Here is a 26431-nt window from a genome sequence, read left to right on the forward strand (position 1 = left end):
AGCAGCAGCACGGGTCCAGGCCTATAACAACTTTGACAGCGATTTTGAGCCCTGCTACAATCCAACCAACAACCAACCACTTTCTACTACTCCGACTGTTACATCTCCAAAGCCATTTACATCCCAGCCTGCACGAACAGCCAGCAAACAACCAGTCACTCTGGATACAGAGGATCTAACCAGATCACTCATAAACTCTCTAAGTATTAACCGTCTCCCGGCTCCTGAACCAACCATCTTTTCAGGACAGCCATTGGAATTTGTGGACTGGCAAATGTCCTTTATGGCACTCATCGATAGACAGCCACTATCTGCAACTGAAAAAATGTTTTATCTCAAACGCTATTTAGCTGGAGAAGCCCTCAGATCAGTGGAAGGGTTCTTCTATAGAAATTCAGAGGAGGCATACAATGGAGCCTGGAGGGTATTACGCGAGAGATACGGAAACCCGTTCATTGTACAGAAAGCTTTCAGAGACAAGCTAATAAAATGGCCTAATATTGGTGCAGATGAACCATTTGCATTACGGGACTTTGCTGACTTTTTGCAGAGCTGTGTGGAAGCAATGCCTTACGTCAAAGGATTATCAATTTTAAATGATTGCGAGGAGAATCATAAGATCCTCAAGAAGCTACCGGACTGGATCGTCCGTAGATGGAGCAGAGTGGTGGTAAAGGAGATGGATGCATCCGGTGATTACCCCAGCTTCACACATTTTACGAAGTTCCTTCAAACGGAAGCTGGTATAGCTTGCAATCCTATCGCATCTCCCTTCTTGGTGAAGAGCAGACCAATAGATGACAGAACATCTAAAAGAACTAGAGCCTTTAACACCAGCACTCAGAAGGATCCACATCCACAACCTGTATTCACCTGCCCCATTTGCACCAAGGAAGCCCATGGTATTGCTACCTGCCCCACTTTTGCAAATAAATCTTTGGAAGAAAAGAAAGCTTACATCTTTGAAAATAACCTGTGCTTCGGATGCTTAAGAAAGGGTCACGTAAGCAAAGAATGCAAGAGACGCCATACCTGCAGCGTGTGTGAACGACCTCATCCAACTTGTCTACACATCGACAGAGATAGGAGACCGGTGGGAGAAACGGTGAAGGAGTCTACTTCCTCGGATAACCATGCAGGTGGAGAGATCCATACCGCCACGGCGCATACAGTATTCCAACGGGCTTCTGCCACTTCAAGCATTGTTCCGGTCCTACTTTCATCTACGGAGGAGCCACAGAGGGAGGTTTTAACCTACGCCCTACTTGACTCACAGAGTGACTCCACATTTGTTTTAGAAGATCTCCTTGGAGAGCTGAAAGTGGACACGCAGCCTGTGCGTCTGAAACTCAGCACCATGACGGCCATTGACTCTGTTACTGCCAGCATGAATGTCCGAGGACTGCAGGTTAGAGGTCTGCGCTCTGAGAAACTGATCCAGCTAAATCATGCCTACACACGCAATTTCATTCCGGTGGACAAGTCTTCTATCCCCACCAAAAATACGGCTCTGCAATGGCCCCATCTGAAACATCTAGCAAACCAACTGCCTCCTTTGCAGGACTGCGCGGTAGGATTACTAATTGGAACCAACTGCCCTGCAGCACTAGCACCCATTGAGGTAATTACTGGAGATGATAACGACCCCTTCGCTCAACGAACCGTCTTGGGTTGGAGTATAGTGGGCTCCTCAAATCCACGTCTGGATCGGCCAGGGAACCGGAGTTATGTTCATCGAATTACAGTAAAGGAAATACCAACTCCATCACCCACTGATGTGCCGACAATCTTGGAGTCAGATTTTAATGAAAGGAGGTTAGAAAATAAGGATAAATATGTATCCCAAGACGATGTTCACTTTGTGCAACTCCTCAGTGACCATAACCGACAGAAGAAGGATTTACACTACGAGATGCCTCTCCCCTTCAAAACGAGCAATCCACCGGCCCTACCCAACAACAAAAGGTTGAAAAAATTGAAGGCCAACAAAGACTATCAAGACCAGTATACGGCTTTCATGGAAGATATGCTGTTGAAGGGTAATGCGGAGTTGGCCCCCCAAATACCTGAGGGACAGACGGCATGGTACATACCACACCATGGTGTGTACCACCAAAGGAAACCAGGAAAACTGAGGGTTGTGTTCGATTGTTCAGCCAAATATCGGGGCATCTCTTTGAATGATGAACTATTGACTGGCCCTGACCTGATCAACTCATTGGTGGGAGTGTTCTGTTGCTTAAGAAAAGAAGCCTTAGCTGTGATCTGTGACATTGAGAAAATGTTCCATCAATTCTCTGTCCATCCTGACTTGCGCAACTACTTGCGATTTCTCTGGTGGGAGGCCGGAGATCTGGAAATTGATGCTGTAAGACTAGAGACTTTCCTGGCAGAAAGGGAATGCGAGTTTGTCTTCAATGCACCCTCAGCAAGCCACGCTGTAGGCGTATGGGATCGCCAGATTAGAACTGTTCGAAATGTACTTGATGCTGTACTCTCTCCGTACCCTGGTCGACTCGATGATTCTCCTCTCAGAACGCAGTTCTATGAAGTCATGGCTATTGTGAATAGCCGCCCTTTGGAACCCTTGCCACCAAACCATCTCATTTTGATGAAGTCCAAGGTTGCCCTTCCACCTCCTGGGGAGTTTGCGAAAGAAGACGTGTATACAACAAAAAGGTGGCGGCGAGTTCAATACCTGGTCGAGCAGTTTTGGAGCCGTTGGAAAATGGAGTATCTCTCCAACATCTCCACAAGGCAAAAGTGGCATACTCCCAGACGCAACCTTAAAGCGAACGACGTGGTCATTGTCAAGGAAGACGTCCTGCATCGAAACCAATGGCATATTGGACGAGTCGTGGATACTACAACAGACGAAGATGGTTTGATACGTCGCGTCAAGGTGTTGATGGGAAGACAAGACTTAACCTCTAAACCCTCTGCCAATTCAGAAATTGGTTCTCCTCTTAGAGAGTGAATGACTGCATAATTTCAAACTCTCATTGATCTTATTGAGATATTGTGAATCATGTGTCATGATTGGTGGGAGTGTAAGTGCCTGCGACACTTGTTTTAAACTTCATGTATTTTATTTTGAAGTTATCCTGTCGTTCACGTTGTTTAATTTTGGTTCACTTTACTTTTCCTCTTATTTTGAAATGACTCGCTGCCGCACCGGAACTCATATAGCTGTGCACGCCCCCTTTGACACTCTTTCATTGACACTGAGTAAGACGGCTACACTCAGACGCTCTGTGCAGCGACAGCGTGCCTCTCCAGGCACAGCCCTTTGTTTGTCACACCAGCGGCAGCCAGGTAAATGTTTGGTGTTGGCTAGTGTAACGTTGAATCACTCTTATTCAAAGAACATTTCAGTAAAGCTCTTATCATTTACAGTTGCAAACGTAATGCAGCCGCTGGGGTTTGGGGTTTAAATGCCCGAAGTTTATGACGCTCCTTTCAGCTCTACCCCGGTTTGCGGAGCAAGGTTAGGATGATTTGTTTGTTTGTTTATTTGGTATCCAATTGTTGTATTTGTTTATTTCATTTGAGTATGGTTCTTTTGGTTTTGTTTTTGTTGTCCTGGTCTTGTTATTTTGGGGAAAAGTAAACTAAATGAACAATGAAGAATCACTATTTAAATGAATTATGAATCTTATTATTGAATTGAAATGAAAGTTATTGAAATGCATGGATTTTATTGGTGTGAGACTGAAAAGATATGAATTGTAATATTTATTTTTTGTATGTTTACAGTTTTCACGGTGTTCAGCATTCTAATAAATGACACCAGTTGAGACCAATCCTGCCTGATCATTCAACATAACCGGGGGCAGCAGCTACAGAGGGGTAGCCTACAGACTAAACTGAAAATACCATGATGTCTCTGTTATGATGAAGACAGCAGTTGTTTGAGCTACTTGTTAATTACTGGGGGGACCTGTCTTCCAGATTAGTTAGCTACAAATTAGTAGGCCTATTTATTTTAATTTGTATTATTAATTAGCTACATAAGTCTGGAACACAGGTCTGCATTTCATTCTCTTATTGCTATGTTCAATTTTAGCGTATTCTTTGTATTCTCTTTAATGGCTCTTTATTTTAATTGTATTCAAATGTACTATTATCATGTTTCTTAAATGCTCTTATTTTGAATTGCCTTGTTGAAATGTGCTATACATAGTATACAAATAAACTTGCCATGCATGCGAAAGTAGCCTAAATATTTATGTGGTTATTTTAATTAATTCTGTGGACCGTTAGCTAAGCATGCAGTAGCCTATCCTACCACATGGTGGAGGAGTTAGGCAAGTTTTTTTCCCCAATGCCTAATAAAGTTAGAGGAATATCTAGTAGGCGGCTACAGACGTGCTTCTGCTGCTTCATCAAAACATTTTAGCAAAGTAAATTATCTTTTTCGTCCCCTTTACAAACTATAAAGTGTTACCTAATTCACCAATTTGTAACTCTATTCAAGTCTGATTTGAAGATTTTACTGTGCAGTGACAAATGTCATAATGTTAGTGGTAATGTGACCATCACATAGGCCTGCTACAATAGACTATTGTGCTGGTTCAAGGGGGAAGTGGGATAAGATTACTCTATTTTGTGACAACTGTCTTCAGTGTTGGAAAAAGTACTTAAGTAAAAGTATCGCTATAGGGCTGAAGTGGTTAATGTATGTTTTGTAGTAATCAAAATCTACAAAGTGAGTAAAAGTACAATAATATTTGCCTCTGGCTCTGATGTAGTGGTAGTAGAATTAAAAGTAGCCTATAGAACAAATGGAAAATACTCCAGCTAAGTAAGTACCTCAAAATTGTACAGTACTTGAGTACATGTACTTAGTGACTTTCCACCACTGGAAATTGGAGTGCATGGGGATAACATTATTCTGTTGTTTTTACTCCTAATGCTTTCAGACTGAAGAACCGCCTTCGTGGGATCCCTGTTCTGACGTCACGAGAAAGTTAACTGTGATCTCCTGGTCAAACTCAGGGTTGCCATGTCGGCTTATTATAAGCGACTTTGTTGCTTATTTTTCTGTAAAGTTGCTTGTAAATATTGGGCAGTTGCGGGTTGCGTTTTTTTAGGCTTGTTTCTAAAGTGTACTTGCTTATTTGGGCTTGTTTCCCTTTAAAACAAAAAAATATTATTTAAACCAGTGGTTCTCAAGTATTTTCATAAATGTTTTGTACCAGGGTGCATTTGTGTTGGAATGTTTAAAAAAAAAACTATTCCACATTCTATTACAAGAGTTTTTGAAAATAGCAGATCTACAAGCTCACAACGCATCGCAGTGTGAGCTTGTAGATCGTCTATTTTTTTGTTGTTTAAAGTGCTCATGTGGCCAAAAAAAAAATAGTCTCTTCTTTTGGGCTTGGTTTTCATAGACCCTGGTTACTGTCACCAAACTGGCAACACTAAGTGCGCTCGCCTGCCTGGTCAAACTGCAGCTGGACTAGTCTAGAGCAGAAGAGAAGTGACGCTGGTGTGCGATGTGGAACAACATTACTGTTCTATTGACAGCGTGTAAAATAGTGACACTGTAGCGTTTATTACCAGAGGATCGTGGGACTGAAGGGGCCAGTATAGTAGTAATAATGGTGTTGTTGGCCAGGATGGGTCCAACAACCTGGGTTAGGATCTACTTCTGTACAGCGATCATTGCCCTTATTATTGCTGTGAATCCAGTCAGAGGTAAAGTTTGTTTTGTATTCTTGTCTTCTAATTTTAATTAATGTCGTTGCAACTTGCAAAGGGAAATAAATCTGACCTAATTTAAGCAACGTAGACCGTTGTTACTTTATGTCAGTAGTAGAGTAGGCTGGTGTGCTGTGTGCAACATCTGGAACCCATTAAAATTGCTTTAACGCATTGGTGGAAAAAGTACTCACTTTTTTTGTTTACTAAAGTAAAAGTATCATTTAATACTGCAATGTAGAAATTGACTCTGTTAAAAATAAAAGTCCGGAATTAAACAAAAGTATAGGTATCAAAATGTACTTAAAGTATACCCTTTTCACAAGTTGGCATATGTATAACATGTATAAAAGTCTTTTGAAAATAGCAGATCTATAAACTCACAATGCATGGTGAGCTTGTAGATCTGCTATTTTCAAATGGCCGAAATAAGGCTGAAGTGGTTAATGTATGTTTTGTAATAATAATCGAAATCTACAAAGTAACTAGTAACTAAAGTTTTCAAATAATTGTAGTGGAGTAACCAAAAAGTACAATATTTGCCTTTGAGATGTAGTGGAGTAGAAGTAAAAGTTCTGAAAATTGAAAATGCTCCAGCAAAGTAAAAAAAACAAAATTGTACTTAAGTACAGTACTTGACTAAATATACTTAGTTAGCTTACCACTGCTTAAACGTATGCTATTAACTCAAACAATGTAAATAGCTTAATGTCTATAGCCTACATAAGACACAGTTAACACTACATAAGTTAAAACCGATCGGTGTTGTGTTGATTTTTCTTGCCTAAACTGAAACCATTGCAGAAATGTACACATTTCTGATTTTAGTTTTCCCATTGCCCAGGCCTAATTAAAGAGTCATGTGAATGAGATGATTAATATCACAATAATAATTAATTTGTCACAAACACTAACTGAGGGGATTCAGTAAAAATGAACAGGCCAGCACAATTCAGTCTTGTCTGGTCTGGTTTTCATTTGAAGGACCCTCAAGGACCCCATTTGATGTCTAGCACCCTAGTGTAAGAAAGTTGATTTTATTAGGCTGTTAAACAAGATTTGGTCTGATATGGTCTGTTATTTGGTCCAGAATTCCTTGACTTGTCGTTAAACTCTAGGTATGAAGATAACAGTGAAACAGTTTGTATTTACTTGTAATAATGGTGAAGATGAACTATCACTCATTTAGCTGGGGACCTCCTTGTAAGCCTGTCAAGTTGACAGGCTTACAAGGAGCTAATAGTGATAGTTCAGTGTCAAGGGCCCCATGCGGAGAACCGCTATAACTCAATGGTTCTCAAACATTTTAATTTCAAGGACCCCCATGCAGTTTGGTATGCATTAGGCCAGATCTGTAAGGGTCCATTTGGTTCCTATATCTATCATTTAGCTGGGGGCCCTCTGGATTCCTGGAGAACCACTGTTGTAACTAACCATTTGCTTAGTTACTACAGTTTTTTCTATCATTCTTCTATTTTGTTCTCCCGAAGATGTGATTTCACCAGCATATTATAATACCATATAAGGCTTATTGTTATGATCTTGGCTTTGCTGAGCAATAGAATGCAATGCTCTCCTACATGAACACAAGATAACGGAACACTGCACAAAGACTTCTGTTATAATTGCAACATTATCATCACAACAGTAATTGTTTGGAATTTCACTCATCAATGCCTATGAACATTCACTGGCTTGTGTTTGATGTTTATTTTCTACATTATATACATAATATTATACAGTATATTTAATGTTTCTTAAAATATTAAATGTTTCTTCATAATGCATGAAACTGTCACAACAGATTATTTAAAGGAGTAGTTCACCCCAAAAAATACTTATTTTCTATCAATTACACACCCCATGAAGCCTTGAATTCAAAGAGATTGTTTTGTTTTTGTCACATTCCTAAGCCAATAATTTGATGACTGGCAGAGTCTAAGCTAGGAAACTCAATTGACCTGCATTTGAGTGTCCCACCAGAGACTCCGCTGGTAGGAGAAAGAGAAACCCTTAATATTACACCACCTAAGCATGTCATTGCTAGGTATCAACTTCTACCATGCTGTACTGTACTTGGCGCATTGACAAGTAAACTTTGATTTGACTTATTACGCAGGTCTGCACCACAGGGGTGCATTTGTTGTACAGGCTGATGCTTATCGTCCCGGACGACATGGGCGCTCTCCCCTGCCCACCAGGACGTCTGAGGCCCTTATTCTACGCAACCATGTGCCAAAGCTGCATCTGAGCCAGGATGACATCAGAAGTCTGCGCTTCAAGCCGACGATAGGCTCGATCCACCTGTCGGAGGGGCACGAGGCCAAGTTCAACTGCTCCATTGACATACCCGACGCCAAGCTGGAGCCCACCATCATCTGGGTGAAGAACAGCATGGACCTGGCGGCCAACTCGCCGGTCGTGGTCAACGAGCTCCAGACCTCCACGGATGGGGTTAATACTCTCCTATCCACAGTCAGGTAACAGCAGTATGGCTGAGAACACACTCCAATGGCGTTACACAGCAGTGCAGTTTTTTTAAGGGAAAAATGTATTATTATGGATATAAATAAGTAAACACAGTGATTCTCTGGCAAATACATTGTATTTGAACACATATGGACAAACCCGCACCTTGACATGAACACACAGATTACACACATTTATCGATAAACCAAGTGTAGCGATATGTAATGGAGAAGTAATTAAACCCCTCTTTTTCTTTTGTCTTCTTAAAATGGCTAAATACAACGGACAAGTACTTAGTATCGATAAAATCGATTATTTGCATTGCTAAACGATTCAATACGATTATTTGCATTGCAAAATGATTCGATACGATACAAAGTCAAATGATATGATATTTTTCTGTTTGCATATCGACATAGTAGATTGTTGAAAATTAAAATCGATGCATCGATGCAGTTACTATATCGTTACACCTCTACTTTGTAGTATGTATATATGACTGTGCACACACGTGTATATGACTGTGAATATACTCTGCACTCTGCAGACAGAGATGCAGTGTATTTATACTCCTACACGCAGCTTTTTCCTTTTGAAACAGCAATTTGTGAAGGCTTGTACGGAAAATAACTTCACCCACTGTTTCACATCCGTAACCACTGATGTGTCCATGAACTTGGAAGTTGAAGTATGACACAAGAAAGTGACTTGAGATACTGTATAGACAGAAGCATTTGACAATGAAAAATGTTTCTAGGGGAACACATTATGAATATTCAGCCAACCTCTGTGACAGCCTCTTGACAGAGAGTTTATGTAATCTCCATGTACTGTACTGTATGTTGCAGAATCAAAGCTGTGCAGAGAATGGATGCCGGGGATTACCGCTGCAGACTGAATATTAGTGACACCATGGTAGAGTCTCAGCCTATCGTCATCCATGTAGAAGGTGAGGCTCATATTTATGCATTGAATGAATACAAGAACGCTCGCCCCCAAAAACACGCTCGTCCCCGGGTCTAACCCGGCGACCTCGGAACGGTCGCCACTTGGTATATTCCTAAACGTAACTTCTGTAAAACTATGCCTAAACCTATTCCTAACCTTAATAAGAATGTGTGTTTTGGGGCCATGGCGGTGCCATCCCCCGTGTGTGTCTGTATTATCAGTACTGATGCATTTTCGTCGGTCCTCTCTCGTTGGTTTCTAGGTCTCCCAACGTTCATCAAACATCCAGAGGACAGGAACGTCACGAGGAACACGTCCTTCACCTTGTCCTGTGAGGCCATCGGACCCCCCAACCCCGTCATGATCCACTGGTTCCGAGATGGATTACTCGTCAGTGACTTACTGACTCACGCATCGCCCAGCTACTATACTGTGGCAGGTGAGAGACATCAGCCACGATGCATCTGGCTTTCTACAACACACATGCACACGCGCACGCATGCATGCGCGCACATAAGTATTAGATATTAGACATTAGCATGACGTTATAACAAGTGTGGATGTCTGTGGAATGGATATGGTATATTATCGGCCCATTTTTCATCAAAATTACATTATTCTTTTAAACTGCCATTAACTACTTAAGCCCTATATACTTCTGTCTTACGGCAAATAACCAATCTACAAGTTTACAACAAGTCGCGATATGACGCGTTGAGAGCTTGTAGATCGGCTATCTTAGACAATTATTATTTTTTGCCTATAATGACCATAAGTCATTAAGCGACTTTGAGTACAGAGAAAAGCGCTATATATATTAAGTAGGGACGCCAGGTTGGTGTTAAATAAGTCGTTTAAATTCACTCTTCTTGCAGAAATCCTTTAATTCAAGTGTGCTAGCAGAATGGCTCGACTAGTAGTGTGCACCTTCTATTACTTTGCCAGGCACAGCAGTCAGGGATTTGAGGCTGGGGGAGAAAGATGAAAGTAATTTTGTTTTAGCAAACATATTATTTTATTGAACCAACTGCACAGTTTTGATTTTGGTGGATTCGAATGTGAACGCATACTGTGCACTGTCACAGTAAGGGTCTATTTGGTTACATTAGTACGCTGTCAGAGTTAAATGAACTGTGCATGTCCACAGGCACGATAAATGATGTTTTCCCTCCCTTGTAATAGGGGTAACAGAGTGTAGAGTAGGTCTTACTCAGCCTACACCAGTTTCTATTCTTCTGTCTGTCTGTGCAACCTCAGCATGGCTGGCCTGGCTGCTTACTACAATGACAATTTATCACCATGGTCATCAACTTTCAGTCAAGCAGAGTCAATGCTCTTTATAACACCAGTTTGACCCCTGCGTTGGTGCTCCGACAATCTTTCCTTTTTAACAAAAATGTGACAGATTGGTCACCTTGGTCAGATTGGGAGAATCAGACTTTGGTTATGACTATGACTTCAGATTAGAAGCATATTCTGGAGTGAAGTCTTTAGATCAAGTAAGGGGACTTCACTGGAATGAAAGCCAGTATTAGGCATCTCATTATGTTCTCAGCCTGGAGCTCTTCTCCTTTAAGTAAACATTTATCCACTTTTTCTTTTCTTTTTTTCTGTTATTTTGCAACATAAGCGCTTTCCTCCAGGCTACTTCCATAGCCCTTCATTTACCACTGGGGCCCGGTGGGAAGTATTCCCACTATGAAGTGTGTGTGTGAGTGGTTGTGTTGCTGGCCTGGATGGGGGAGGGTTAAAGGTTCAGAGCTGTGTTTTGGTCCAGCGTGTGCAAGGGCTTGAGCAGTAAAGGGACGGGGGGCTGCACGGGGAGAGTGTTCGGGGGTTGGGCTGTTGGCTCCTGCCACAAAGGCTTCATTCATGGGACGTCCCACTGTCCTGTAGGGAGGGGCTAGAGAAAAGGAGGCTGGTTAGCTTGTAGGCTGGCAGAGCCTGCTCTGATTTAGATCTCTGCAATACCAAACAGATACCTCATAAACATTTAGAGCTTGATGTCATTTTCACAACTTTGGCTCTCTTTTTCATTTTCATTTATAGGCCAGCAGTGCTACAGGTTCCTCGCTTCTGTAATGAGAAGTTAACTTAATTATAGCATTCAGGATACGGAAAGCCTTCTCGCAAACATTGCATGACAGCTTAATGACCTGTCCCAAAGCAGCAGCATTTTGTAGATTCAGTTTACAGTGGCACAATAAGTCCAGAATGTTTCAAAGCTCAACGTGAATAGTTTTCACCGAATCAAAGGCACAGAGTAGAAAGTTGTAACCACTTAAAACATATAAAACCACAGGGTTCTTTACTAGGTCTGCTTGTATTTCCCACTGTGCAAATCTCTTTGCTGAAAATATCCGATCTGCAAGCTCATAACGGGTCACAGATCTGCTATTTTTGCAGAATGTTTGCCTCGAATAGGGACGTTGGGTTTGTGTGGCTGAACAGAGCAGAAATCTGGGCCTGTGTTTGATGTCTTGATGTGAAATCGGAAAAATAACAGACATTTTGGGCAGCCTAGTAAGTATGGAGTGCGCCCAAACCTGATAATTACAGGCTGCTGTGTCCACTATGTGAGACGTCCAGGGTATATATGCTAGATTATACATTTGGCTCCTCCAGCCCACTCTGCAGTTACTGAAGTTCTCCCCCCATTTCTGACGTTGTTTCCATTTGAATGGCCAACGGCTCCCACATCTCTATTTTTGAGTTTTTTTGTTCATTACTTGCAAACGTACGTGAAATGAAATAAAACGGGAAAGGCTGAGTTTAGTTGACCTTTGTACATTTCCCCTTATTTGCTTACACTTGACATTGAAAAGATTAGTGTGATCCGTGAGTTTAACTACTTAAACCCTATATAATTAGTTCACCGGCGTTCCACAGGGGTCTATACTATACTAGGGCACCTCCATCTTTCCCTCTACACCAAAGGTCTTTGCCAAAAATAACCTGACCCCATGTGAGCTTGTCGATCTGCTCAAAAAGCCGAAGCCCCGCGCCTAAAAGCGAGCGCTCCTTTTTCAATTTCCCTGGAATGCCAATTTCCCTCTGACATATACATCCAGTCCAGGTGAAGCTGATGAGAAATGTTTATTTGTGGAATCCAACAGCATCAAAAACAAGCATGTCCTGTCCCCAAAGCCCAAAAGGGTAGTGATGGGTCGTTCATGATCGATTTGTTCAAAAGAACATTGCCGTGAATGTGAACAAACTTGTTCACTTCCTGAAACTGTTCACGCTTTCGTTCATGCCCCTCTCCCCCCGTACACAGGACTGAAGGGCGGGCTGTACGCACAACGTGATAATAACGTTCCCACGATAGTGTTTTTCACTTGACAATAGCGCTACTGAACGGTGAATGTGAACGAATCATTTGAACAGATCATTGCCGTGGCGTGAACATGAACAAAATCGTTCGTTCACTGAAATGAACATTTTTTCCCCACCACTACAAGAGGGCCTGCACCCTGAGTTAACTCTCTGTGGTCCTCTCACCGTGGTGTCAACTCTCCAAAAAAGAAGTCCCTACATGTCCCACAGATATCCTTCTTATCAGGAAGAAACAATAGGCAGGAATTGACACAAAGGAGGTGTCGGGAGGGCCAGGGAAGGCCAAACCCATTGATATCCCCTCGCATAGCATCCCCACCTCGCCTTGAGGCTCACACACAACAGTCAGATATATAAAATGACTTATAGTCGATAGCAAAACAAGCAGTATGGAAGGCTTAAAGTAATGAGACGTTGTACAAATCAGCCATTTCATATTTCCCACTGAAGTCTATGACCTTTAAGTGAGGCTGTCGGTGGGGTTATGTACTGTACTAAAGGTGCTTTGTCCATTTTGCCCCTCTGCCAAAGCCGTTATGAGACTGACTAACTCTCTTTGTGACCACGCTGAAGATTGCCCAGCGCCCACCAGGCCCCAGCAGCAGACCCAGCCTGTTTCTTTCTGACCTCAGAATGAAGGGTTTATTTATTTGGTTGCACAGCGAGGGTGCAACTGTTCTGTAATCATTTTGGTTGAATCTAAAGACATTTTCCGATGTTCAAAAGTTGGCGTGATGAGGGTTAGACGTTGTGAGCTTGTAGATTATTCGATAATGTTTATCGATTTTTATTTATTTATGAAGAATTAACTTGATTCATTCTTAACTGTTGCACCCCTAGACAAGTCTCTGGTGGCACTGCACTGGCAGCCAACCAGAGCAAACACACACAAACACAAGGGAAATGCAGACAAACCTGTAAAGTGGTACCCCACATACTGTTCTTCCCTCCGTCCCACTGCACACTCCTTTCACTTTGCTGTGAGCCCCGCCTGCCTGAAGGACTGGAAACACAGTGGCTACATGCTGCATATTATGATGCTCCCAGCCGTCACTATAGTATGTATGAGAACATTGTGCAGGTAGGCAGCAGCATATGCAACATGGAGACATATTCCAGTCCATCAACCTTTGGAAAGTGGCCAGGGCCTCAAACAAACCAAAAGGAAGCATGACAAATTGGTACAGTCTGTGTACGGAGTGGAGAAGGCAGATTTTTCCTTATGACCCCAGAGATAATGGAATCTGCCAGTAGCCCCTGGTCAAATCCAGCATTGTCAAAGAACAAGCTGAAACGGGTCCAGAAGTTTGTCGACCTAGGGAAATTGGATGGGCTTCAAACTTGGAAACCTCTTTCACCTAGTCCACACACAGAACTAAACAGACCCATCAGGCTTACCACCATGGCCAGCACGATGGAGCTAGACCAGTCACTGTTGCACTCTTCCACTACTCACATCTTAAACATAGCCTCTAATTTAGTTTTGCGTTGACAAACAACTATTCCACAATCTCCGAATGCTATATAGAACAGCAAGCTATATGGGATTGCGCGGCCGACTGTGAAGACGAAACGGACGCGGGGAGAAGGCGTCACATCCGCTTTATCCTCTGATCATTTTCAGAGCTTCCGTTGCTCCACACTGTATGACGGAAGCGTTTGAAAATTGTGGGAGGCAACAGTCTGGCTGGCGAGACGACCTCTAATTCATCCCGGACCACCTTTTTCTTGAGCTCAGCCAGCCAATTAGGTCGTCACTCCCACTGGGGTCTTGATGTGGTGGTGTTATGAGGTTGGAACACCTCCGTAAAACACTGTGGCAACAACCCCTGCTCTCTGATCTGATGAAAGATGGAAAGGAGGAGAAGAGATGTTTTGGGTAGAATTTGGCATGTCAGCTCTAGCTCATCTCTCTCCATCACGGTAGTACTAGCCAGACAGAAAAATACATAAAAGATTGACTGTCTTTTTAACCACATATCCTACGTATACAGCAAATAGGGCAATCTATAAGCTCACAATGCATGATTGCGATGTGAGTTGTTGTGAGCGAGCGTGTAGATTAGCAATTGTTTGTTGAAAGTGTCTCACAGCCAATCAGGCAAATTAGAAACAGGTGAGACACATTCCACATATTCCACACAAGCCTGCTGCACCAGATGACAGCCCTTTGGCCGGGTGCAATACGTTAGTCCGACAGCGCATTCCTCCGACAGCGCAGTGCTCCGACATTAAACAGTAAACCCGAACCAAACCTGCACCCTAACCCTAACCGCACGCGGATGCCACATAGTCGGAGAAAAGGTCTGTCGGATTAACGCATGCCTCCCCCTTTGGCCCACTACCACACCAAAGATTTGGTATGTGACCAAGAAGTGACCAAATGACTAATCCTGTCTGGCCTAGGTTGTGAAATCAGCTTGTATTTTTTATGCAAACGCTTGCTGTATGCTTCAATGACATGGCCGTGTTTGACCTAGTGTGCTTCCTGACACTACAACTCATAACACTGATTAGCCTGCAATGTTTTTGAGGAATGTAAACAAAACATCCCAAGCTACTTCCAGTCATCACACACAGGCTGTTTTGTGATGCACTGAAGAAAGCTTTCCGAGTTCAACGCTAGGAAAAAAGAAAAAGCGCACAGAAGAGACATTATTTAGCAGCCATCTTTGTCTTTTTCTAACTGGCCAGCCTTGTGGCCATTGAGGGTTGTAGTAACAGAAAAAGCAACTGGTTTGTTGTCAGAGTATATACAGTGTGGAGAGGCTCGATTGTAGCCTTGATACATCAGTTTCTGTCTGCTGGGTGAACGTTTCGTTTGAGGGATGAGGAAGGGTTGAGGGATGAGGAAAGGGCTGATTCATCATGAATAGTTTAATGTACGTCTCCTACTACACACACCAGTTTCCCTGGTATATCTGACGTTGCTTTCCTGTCCCTTTGTTCTAGACACATCAGCCCTGACACTTAACCACATTGACCCTGTCGTCCCCATTTTTATAGGCAAAGAAAAATGTAATAATAAAAAGTTAATAAAATAGCTGATCTCAATGCATCCCAAGCAAGCTTGTAGATGGGCTATTTTTTACTATTCATTGTATGATGAAGTATATACTATTATATAGTGCTCAAGTAAGTGGTTAACAGTGTTTTATGAATGAATGAATTTTATTTTTTATAGCGCTTTTCCAAACATGGTTACAAAGTGCTTTACAGACATGTTAAAAACAGCAAACCTCAGCAAAAAAGAAAAACATCATTCAGTCTGTGTGGTTAATCTAGGTGAATATTGTAAGGGCACGGTCACACCGCACTTTTATTTTACCTATGGGGCGGAATCTGCCAATGCTTTGTCAATGCAAATGTGTGGATTCGAGTGAAAGATGCGCAAGACCATGAATTGAACCATTGAATGAACCATTTGCATTGACAAAGCATTGGCAGATTCCTCCCCATAGGCAAAATAAAAGTGCAGCATGACTGTGCCCTAAAGCTATGATTTGGTACCTGACACTTTTACTTTGTGAGGGAAGAGAAATTGGAAATTGACAGATTTGTCTCATTTCTTCATTGAATATCTCATCGTACAAAAGGTATAAAAGGTTTGCCCAGTATAGGATTTATGATTCTGTTATCATTTAAGAAATGTAGTGCTACATTTCTTAAGTCACATGTCATCATGTTCCATCTGCAGGTGTGGATAAATATACGCATTTCAGCTGTGAAGCAAAAAACAGCAAGGGTGTTGCCACGTCCCAAGAAGCAAGGATTAACATCAGAGGTAAGATAGATGGGGTGACCTTCTGCGACTCTCAGGCAAATTTCAGAACATATCCAAGTGCAATAAGTGATAATAATAACAATGTATTTATTTGATGTACTTTAGTGCTCCCTGGTCCTGTCTCTGAAGTTACCGTAGTGGAGAGGCAGTCCAATAAACTCATTCTGAGCTGGACCCCTGGACACGATGGATACTCCCCAATCACCAAGTGTCACATTAGGGTAAGCTCTCCACTGGCTGACCATTATGTTAGCGAACGGCTGGGCAATATATCAATATGATGTGAGATTAGATATCATTTAGGTTTTTGGATATCATAGTGTTCCATAGTGTTATATTCCACTTTCAACCTGGCGTCCCTATTTTGGGCATGTCATTATAGGGGGGAAATTGACACAAATTATCTTCTATTTTCACTATTTGTCATATGACGAATAGTGAAGTATATAGGGCATAAGTGGTTACATATACGTATATAGGGCTTAAGAGATTGCCATGGCAAGCTCCAGCGACCTGGGCATGTGCCCACTTTGCCTGTGCGTTAATATGGCATTGAGTGGTTAAAGGGTGCATTGCTAAATTCAGATCAGAATCAGATTCAACTGCATGGTCTGGTCACATCACATGATTACAGATGTAAGAGTGGGCGAAATTCTTTTTCCTTCAAACAACAGGAACTTCAGGAAGGCACAAAGTCCCAACCAAATATACAATGTACAATGTCCAATATTAGGTTACATTACAATAAAGTTACCTGAGTGACGGTTCTAGCTGTTCTATTATTGGCCTTATCTACTTAGTTATTATTAGGCATTATTGATGATTATTGATACAAAAAAATCCCATTGTATAAATATTTCTGAACGCACCAATAGTCGCACACAAAATATCGTCATAAGATCACTCAATATACTGTAGAGGCAGTGTTGGAGAAGTACTCAGTTATATTACTTAAGTAAAAGTAGCAATAGCACAATGTAGAAATACTCTGTTACAAGTAAAAGGCCCGTGTTCAAAATGTTACTTGAGTAAAAGTACAAAAGTATTGGCATCAAAATATACTTAGTACCAAAAGTACTAAAATGTTTGAAAATTGCAGATCTACAAGCTCGCATCGCGATGCGACGTGTTGTGAGCTTGTAGATCGGCTATTTTCGAATAGCCTATGTATAAAATAGGGCTAAAGTGGTTAATGCATGTTTTATTATATAATAATTTATATATGCAAAGTAACTAGTAACTAGTAACTAAAGTTTTCAAATAATTGTGTAAGTGTAGAGGTATTTGGTGAAAGATGTGATATTTGATTGTCCAGCCCTACAATAACATCACCATTTTATTGACCGAACAATCTTGTTTTGTCTTTTGTCTATCCAAGGTTAAAGAGGTCAGCCGGAGGAAAGGGCTGGTGACAAATACCAGGTTTGTGAATGTCACCAACATGCCCCCGTTCCAGAGTGAGGTTCCTGGCCTGCAGGCCATGACGTGGTACAACATGAGCGTGTCCTGCAGCAACGAGGTGGGAGCGTCCCCCGTCACATTCTGGATTCAGAGCAACACCACGGAGGGAGGTAGGCGTACACACTAGGAACCAGTGGTGGAAAAAGTACTAAAATGTTTTACTTAAGTTAAAGTATCCATACTGCAATATAGAAATACTCCGTTACAAGTAAAAGTCCGGAATTCTAAATGCACTTGAGTAAAAGTACAAAAGCATTGGCATAAAAATGTACTTAAAGTACCAAAAGTGAAAGTAGTCATTATGCAGAATGTCCCATTTCACAAGTTTTCAAATGTATAAAATGTATACAAATCTTTTGAAAATAGCAGATCTACAAGCTCACAATGCGTCGCATCGCAACGCAAATGAATATAGGGCTGAAGTGGGTAATGTAGGTTTTATTATAATAATCTAAATCTACTAAGTAACTAGTAACTAAAGTTTTCAAATAATTGTAATGGAGTAAAAGTACAATATTTGACTCTGAGATGTAGTGGAGTAGAAGTAAAAGTATAGACAATTGGAAATACTCCAGTAAAGTAATTAAAGCACGTCAAAATTGTACTCAAGTGCAGTACTTGAGTAAATGTACTTAGTTACTTTTACACCGCTGAAGCTCACAACGCGTCGCAGCTTGTACGTCGGCTGTTTTTTGAACGGCCAAAGTTTAAAATAGGTCTTACGAGGTTAAGAGAGAGAGTGCCTCATGGAAAACATGGCCTTAGGCTGAGCTACCTGCAACTGGACACACAGCGGGAGTTCTCTTCCTAGATGTGTCACATCCACTATATCTCTGTTGTTCTTTTCCTGAGGGGACACATAGGAAACAAGCAGCGGTTTCACCAAGAAAAAATGCAGCACTTTACTGGGAGGAGTTGGCTTCCGGCTTCCTTCCTGAAGCTGCCATGGGGACATTTCAGTTGATAGATTTAATATTTTTGCCTGTGCCAGAAACTCTCAAGTGCTTCTACGTGGCAACCATTCTGTAAAGCGCTGATCCAAAAAGAATGGAGGCTCGGCTCAATTGGAGTTTCCACATTCTTTGCATTTTTGCTGTTTTTGCTGTCGACATAGCTCTTTATTTGAAGTCCCCCTTCATGTTGTAATAATCCACTGAATCTCAGCGGTCGGGCCGGGCTACTACCAGGGGTCTACATCAGTGGTTTTCAACCTTTTTCATGCCAAGGACCCCTACATTGATTCACGTTTGGCCGCGGATGCCCATCTAAAAATGCCTTTTGCCAGGGACCCCCAGAAGAGAAGATTTGTGTTAAAAAACACACTTTCAAGAATTTTTCAAAAATGTTCAAAAATAACTAACTAATAATTACTAATAATAACTAATCTGCTATTTAAAAAAAATCCCTGGCACAAAATATTTTCGATAATTTTTTATTTAATTTTTTTATATTTTCATAAATCATTTTGGGGGTCCTTGACACTGAAAAAGTTTGAGAACCACTTTTATAGCCAAAGTATAAAATATGGTTAAAGTGGTTAAAATGGTTGAGACGCTATCTTAACTAATTTTGCTGGGGACCCCCTGGTACCCCCCAAGGACCCCTGGGGGTCCCCAGACTTTGAGAACCAACGCTATAAAATACTTATCTAACTCAAGAGAGTTTACAAAATGTACACTCTGAGTCACAATCCCCCATATCCGCTTGGACCACTGGTGGTCCTCGGACCCCCGACGTTGAGAACCAGTGTTAGCCATTCACTATCTGGAAGTCTCTCAGTGGAAAGAGTTGTGAGTTCAGACAGTGACCTTGTCACCTTTTCTCCATCCTGTCCCATGCATGCAGTGCCATCGGTGTATCCGCGCAACGTCACCATCCAGCAGAATGAGACAATGCTGGTGATCAAATGGAAGCCTCCAGCCGCCGATAAGATCAATGGGATCCTGCTTGGTTACGATGTCGTTGTGAGCCACAGCAACGGTATGGAGCGGTCCGAGCGGGTGAGTTTACTTACTGATTACTGAACAATTTTAAAAACGATATCTTTATAGTTATAGTGCTCAGTGGGAACGGCCCTTTACGCTGACAAATTGACGGTTACTATTACGATGACTCTCTGGAATATGGATTAGAGCTAGCCTATCGTTGCTGTTGGGCAGAAACCTCCTATCTCCATATTCTAACGTTTTTTTTTTTTTTTTTTTGTAAATTAACGGCTTACTTGATCACTCTACAGCGTCACACAAAAGCATCAAAAGCAGCAGATCCGCAAGCTCGAAACGCGGCACGAAGCGACGCGTTTCGAGCTTGTAGATCTGCTGCTTTTGCTATTTTTGAATTTGAATCCTGAAAAGTAACAGTTATTTGGACATATGAGGTGGCCCCCCGACAGAGACGCTATACATTGTTGATGTCACCTGCTTTTTTGCTGTACTGAGTTTTCAGGTGCCATGTGTTTTTCAGACCATGTGTGTTGACTAATCTATTAATGACTCAGTACTCCTTTTATAGATCAAATGGAAGTTGTTGTTACGTGTACTTGCTCCCTAAGGACGACGGTAAATGTACTCACAGTTGTGTGACTACACTCTTAGTGCTCTCTAGTACAATAGTTGTGTTTCCCGGTCTTCCTGTCTGCGTAGTAGTTGACAGGAAACCGACGCTGTAAAACAAATATGTATTTTTTTTTTGTTGATCCAGCATGTGGGCTTGAGTCATCATGCACGGAATATGAATACAAAGGGATTATGCACTGTTAGGCCCCCCTCAATATCCATGTGGGCTGTCCACTCCGGTCAAGTGGGTGATGTCACTACAGACAAAGGCTTTTGTTATTACGCCAGCGGTGACTGGAAACGCGGCGTAAAGGACAGTTGTTTCTCTGCCTCAGGGGTCAGCTGTTCCTGCGGTTTGTAGATCAGCGTTTCTCAAATTGGGGTGTTACTCTGACAAATTGACAAAGATTGATATTATGATGACTCCCTGGATTATGGATTATTAGAGCCAGGCCTGGAATTTCATCTTTTTAGGGGCAACTTGGCCTTTGGCCTTGTAAATGTTTTGAGGGCACAAAGGCCAAATACAAGGACGGCAAGGCCATCAATAAAACACTCATATTAAGTCCACTGAAATAATACATTTAATTTTAGGGTTAAAAAAGAATTTGGAGGAGTTAAGAATTCAGAATCCTGACAGTGAAATAGATTAAACTGTAATTCTGTACTCTGTCTGATGACCTTATGTCCTGTAACTGTTGGCCCATACATCGTGTGTATGATTAGTGCATGTGAGTTTATGTTCCGTTTGTCACCTACTCAGTGTCTCAGAAGTCACATAGACTGTCTGAGTTGTCTTTGCACCTGGCAGAGGACCTTCATGTAGCTATTTTTTATCATCCTTTTTGTCACCCTTTTTGGCAATCTACGCCCTTGCAAGGGCCTAGTTCAGTTGCATATGTCCTTCTCTGACCACAAACGGTTCATGTTCTGAACGGTTCATGTCTGTGAAGACTACAAGAAAGAGACAGAGGAGAAAACTGTTAAATCAGCTGGGGGCAGTGTGGATGGGGCATCACGGTCACTGTGGCCTCAGGGCAGATCATTTTTTGTAGGGCAGAAGGCCAAACTGTGGGACAACGGCGGCCACAGCCTTTTTAGGGCCACCCTGAAATCCCTGCCCCGATTAGAGCTATAAATTGTTGTCACCTGCTTTCTTTCTATACTGAGTTTTCACCTGCTGCTCCTTAACCTGCAGGTTCGAGAGGTTTTGACATTGCTTTGGAAAGGTCGGCGGCATTCAAGCATTTGGTCTAACGTGAATAATAAGTTAACATTTCCTCTCAGTGCGGTGTCACGGACCGCAGACACCATGCATGCCATTAATCATGCGGGATCATTGTTCCGATCTAGTCATGCTGTCAGCATGTTGGCGAAGGAGAGGAACCCCAGATGATGCCATGTGCTGCCTGTTGTGAAACACTGGGTTCTGTCTGTCACATGTTTTCTCACCATCTCAGCGCAACAAGCTTATCCAACAAGTCCGCCTGCTTCCCCTTTTTCTCAGGGAGTGTTCTTTCTCTTTTAGTCAGCGTTATAGTGACGTTCTTGAAAGTGAAAGACGATCGTCCTCATCCTTGTGTGTTAGGGACTTTCTGAAAGATTTTTCTTTCTTTTTTCATTATCTGAAAAGGAGTTGCACACTAGTATTAGTGAAACAATAGTATTTTATTAGAGTCATACTAGGAATGTGGCAGGCATCATGGAATGTTTTGTTTGGTCCACTTCCAGGTATCTCTGCTATGGACCTCAGCTGTCTCCTATTATATACACTGCAAAATCCTGAGTGTTCATTTATCTCTCAGAATGTAAAGAAACAACCCTATATGGGTGTGTGAAAAGTGAAGACCCTGGGTTCTTAAATGAAATATGAGGGGAAACGGCTTAAAACGAACGTCATTGAACCAGAGTTGAACCCATGACATTGCTTATGAATAATATGCCCCTAAAACTTGATTCGTACTTAGTTCCGCAAAAATAGCAGATCTATAATGTCACAACGAGCTTATAGAATCTTATTTTCTGTGGGCAACACCAGTGCACCTACAGTAGCCTCCTGAGTGCCCACAACACCTCCTAAATAAAATGTGTGTTCATGAATGTAAATGTAAATCAGTAAATTAGGGTATCAGGTTATGGTTCTTCTGCTTTGGCCATGGCAGCCAAGCTGACCCTAATAACCTAATTCCTTCTGTCAGGTTTGACTTTGTCTCTTCAAAGACAATGATTAACAGGGACTGCCAGTGCCATGTACAGCATGTAATAGTCTGTGTGAGGGCCATGTTTAACTCTGTTAAACTGTGTGTGTGTGTGTGTGTGTGTGTGTGTGTGTGTGTGTGTGTGTGTGTGTGTGTGTGTGTGTGTGTGTGTGTGTGTGTGTGTGTGTGTGTGTGTGTGTGTGTGTGTGTGTGTGTGTGTGTGTGTGTGTGTGTGTGTGTGTGTGTGTGTTCAGTTTCATAGTTACACCAACATGGCCATTGTGCCTCTGAAGGACTTCAACACCACCTATTTTGTGCAGGTGGCTGCCTGCACCCAGGCAGGGAGTGGAATGGTCAGCCCAATAGTCCGCCTCTTTGTGCCAGAGAACAGTAAGCTCCTTTTGATGCATCTCTTCATTTCATCTAATGGAAACGGTTAACTTCATGAACTCAGTCAATGGTCAGACAGGGCGTTAGTTATATTCTATTACATTGTAATTACATTACTCTCCTACGAATAGACTAACTATTGATGCAGTTTATCTTCAGGCTGCAACTGTCACAGTTGGCCACAAATTAACTTGTCACTTAATTAAGAACTAGAGAGTTGTTATTCATTATGGGAGCTTTGCAACACAGTGCCAAATTGATCAAGTGTTATTTGCTAAACTCAATTTAATATCCTGCTTCAGTCAAATAAACTCTGACTCATTCTCATATCACTTTAAATGTCTGTATAATAACAATAATAACAACAACAACAACAACAACAACAACAACAACAACAACAACAACAACAACAACAAGAACAACCACGATGACGATCTGCCGTACAAGACAGTGACTCCAAAAAGCGTAACTCTTAACATATTAACTGCCGGGAATTAATTAATTAATCAGCCTCTGCCAGCGTTTTTTACGAATCGTTCGAGACCCACAGACATTTTCTTTTCAATAACGATGTAAACATCAGATGTCTGGGGGGAAAGACGAGGGTCTCTTCTAACATCCGGGGGGAAATGTTTTAACCGCAATCTTCCGTTCTTTAGTTATCGGCAGTTTCATATCAGAGAAATCAGAGATCAATTACACACCCCATGAAGCATTGAATTCATGGAGATTTCTTTGTTTTTGTCGCATTCCTGAGCCAATAATTTGATTACCGGCGGAAAGATACTAATGTATCCGGTAGGAGACTCAAAGGCTCTTTGAGTCTCCTACCGGAGAGACTGCCGGTAATCAAATTATTGGCTTAGGAATGCAAATCTCCATGAATTCAATGCTTCATGGGGGTGCGCAATTGATAGAAAACAAGTCATTTTTTGGTTGAACTACTCCTTTTAATGTGGATTCTTGTAATATATCACTGCGTGAGTGGCCTTATCGTTATTTCTTTTGCCTTCTCCCAGGTTGGACGGCGTCCCCGTCACCCAGTCCTGACAGCAAAGGGTCCGACTCGGCCTACATCGCTCTGGGGGTGGTGTGTGGCGTCTGTCTGCTGCTGCTGGTCCTCTGGGTGGCTGTATGCATTCACAACGGCACCACAGACGTGTGGTTTGGGTATGTTGACATAAACCCCCCCATCCCAGTCCAAACAATGCTGTCTTCAAGTCGTAAAAACCCTGCTCCAAAGTTGATTTGGCTTGTCTGTTTCCATGGTTCTCAAAGGGGGGTCGGGGGAACCCGCTGGGGGCTTTGAGGGGGTTCCAGGGGATCTTCAACATTAAGAACAGTTAAATTATTTCACTGGATAGCAGTGGTGGAAAGTAATTTAAGGGTTAAGGCAGGGGAACCCGCTAAGGGTTAGGCGGGGGAATCCACAGGGGGCTTATTGTTATAGGTTTCACTGTTATCTACCCAACTGCAGTGTGGACTGTTGTAGAATTCTGTATTCATTCTAATCTAACAACAACAATCTTCTCTTATGGGGGTCCTTAGCACAAAATCTTGACATGAAAACGTTTGAGATGCACTGCGCTGTGCATTTTCTGCCGACCACTGTGTGTGTGGTTGTGTAAGCCACTCATCTTAACCCTTTCAATCCGGGAACGCATACTGTGGCCTATTTAAAGAAATGGCAGATATACAAGCTTGAGTGCCACGCTATGTAGCTTGTAGATCTGCTATATATATATTTTTTTATCGTGAAATTTGTGCAAATCTTTGAATATATATATATACTTTTTAAAGCAAAACATTTTTACTCAAATATTTGCTTCTGGGGGATTCTGCAAATGTCTTCTAAATCCTAATAGTTTTTTTTGGGGGGGGGGGACTTATGTTGCTAAACTTGCTATATATCAGTGGTTCTCAAACTTTTTCACGTCCGCGGACCCCCATCTCAAAATATTTTGTTCAAGGGGCCCCCACCAGATACAAAAATGTATATATATATATATATATTCAAAGATTTGCACACATTATGAACTTAGATCTGCTATTTTTGAATAGCCAAAGAAATCTAAAATGACACAGATGCGTTCCCGAATTGCATGGGTTAATCAGACAGCTGGTGTCATGTTATAGGACATTGTGTGACTGCTGACACCAGCACTGTTCACTCCTCTTTCTTCACTCAAGGCCACTTCCAGGACTTGAATAACTGTATCAGTGATTCTCAATCGTTTTTTAAATTTCAACGATCTCCAGTTTCAAAAACCTCAGGCCACAGACCCCTATTTGATACAAATTTCTTTCATCTCTGGGACCCTAATCTTTTCTGTAAACTCCTATTCTGTTAATGTAACTCAGAGAGTGTACAAATGTACATTTGTATTAGACTCTCTGAGTTACAGACTCTGTAAGTGTCCATTTGGAACCCCTGGTTGTCCCCTGACCCAAGACACAGTGAACTAAATGCTTCCTATGCTCTTAGACTTTTAAAAATGATGTTTTTCTTGCCTTTTATCACCCTGCCTGGCACCTGACACCATGAATAGCTTGGTTTACAGCTGGAGAAGCTCTGCTGCAGAACAGCCAAAAACAGGCCTCTTCTCTTGCAGCTGCTGCTGTTCTGGAAATCATTATCATGTCTGTGACTCAGTCTTGCCGCTAAGGATACCGATAAGAAGAGTGTGTCACGAGTTACGATCCAAAACAATAAAACAATATCTATCCCCAGACTCTTATATAACTCATTGGCTCGCTCCCCTCACTAACACCCGATATTTCAAATGAAAATGCCTAAAACTGTACAAAAACGTGTCTGTTCTGTTGTTGATGTTTGTGTTGAATCACAAAGGTTTTGTCCGTGGTGTTGTCCTCATTTTGTTTTGACTTTGCCGCCCCCCACAGGAGGATCTTTGCAAGTGGAGACAAGCCGCCGCACCAGGTCGTACAATACAGACCCCAGAGGTCCTACAACCGATCGGCCATAGAGATCACACGTAGGTTCTAAACTGCTGTTGTGGGGGAAATATGTATGTGTACACGCACCTTTGTATCTGTGGTGGAAGAAGTGCTCAGATTTGTTTCTTAAGTGAAAGTAGCAATACGACAATGTAGAAGAATTCTAGAAGAATGTAGAGTGAAGTGAGCACAAACGTATTGGCGTCAAAACATACTCACAGAACCATAACTAAAAGTACTCATTGTGCAGTTGTTTTCAAAATATATGTGATAATGTTTCTAAAGGCATATAATGAAGATGAAAGATATGTACACACCTTTGTATTAATTACTATATCCTTAAAGATGGGTTTTACAATGAACTGTAACAAGTGTCTCCAATTTGTAGTTGGGAACCTTGGTATCAGTGAAGAGCTGCGGGCCAAACTCCAGGATGTGATGATCACCAGGAACCTGCTTTCCATCGGGAAGATTCTTGGAGAGGGTAAGAGAGACAATGGGTGCATTCGAAAATACAGCACTGAGCGCACTGACCAATACAAACTAATAGGCGAGTGTGTTCCGGTGCGTAATTTCCGAACGCACCCAATATATCATTGCTGTTGGGCAGAAACCTCTGTATTTCTATT

At 42.0% G+C, this 26431-nt stretch overlaps 1 protein-coding gene across 2 annotated transcripts in view; it reads left to right on the plus strand.

The window, feature by feature from the left end:
- Nucleotides 1-5489: 5489 nt before the first annotated feature.
- Nucleotides 5490-26431, plus strand: part of mertka (c-mer proto-oncogene tyrosine kinase a) — a 412118-nt gene continuing 391176 nt past the window's right edge. For both annotated transcript variants that reach the window (XR_014602146.1, XM_084076996.1), the window contains exons 1-12: nucleotides 5490-5700; nucleotides 7823-8183; nucleotides 9021-9121; nucleotides 9383-9559; nucleotides 16154-16240; nucleotides 16346-16461; nucleotides 17619-17811; nucleotides 19547-19701; nucleotides 22709-22844; nucleotides 23864-24014; nucleotides 25749-25840; nucleotides 26191-26286. Coding sequence is in view for 1 of the 2 variants with exons in the window: in XM_084076996.1 (XP_083933122.1) it covers nucleotides 5604-5700; nucleotides 7823-8183; nucleotides 9021-9121; nucleotides 9383-9559; nucleotides 16154-16240; nucleotides 16346-16461; nucleotides 17619-17811; nucleotides 19547-19701; nucleotides 22709-22844; nucleotides 23864-24014; nucleotides 25749-25840; nucleotides 26191-26286 (1762 nt within the window). In the remaining variant the exon portion in view is untranslated. The remainder of the gene's footprint in view (nucleotides 5701-7822; nucleotides 8184-9020; nucleotides 9122-9382; nucleotides 9560-16153; nucleotides 16241-16345; nucleotides 16462-17618; nucleotides 17812-19546; nucleotides 19702-22708; nucleotides 22845-23863; nucleotides 24015-25748; nucleotides 25841-26190; nucleotides 26287-26431) is intronic.

Source organism: Gymnoscopelus microlampas, assembly GCF_963454915.1.
Source record: "Gymnoscopelus microlampas genome assembly, chromosome: 13".
Lineage (NCBI taxonomy): Eukaryota > Metazoa > Chordata > Actinopteri > Myctophiformes > Myctophidae > Gymnoscopelus > Gymnoscopelus microlampas.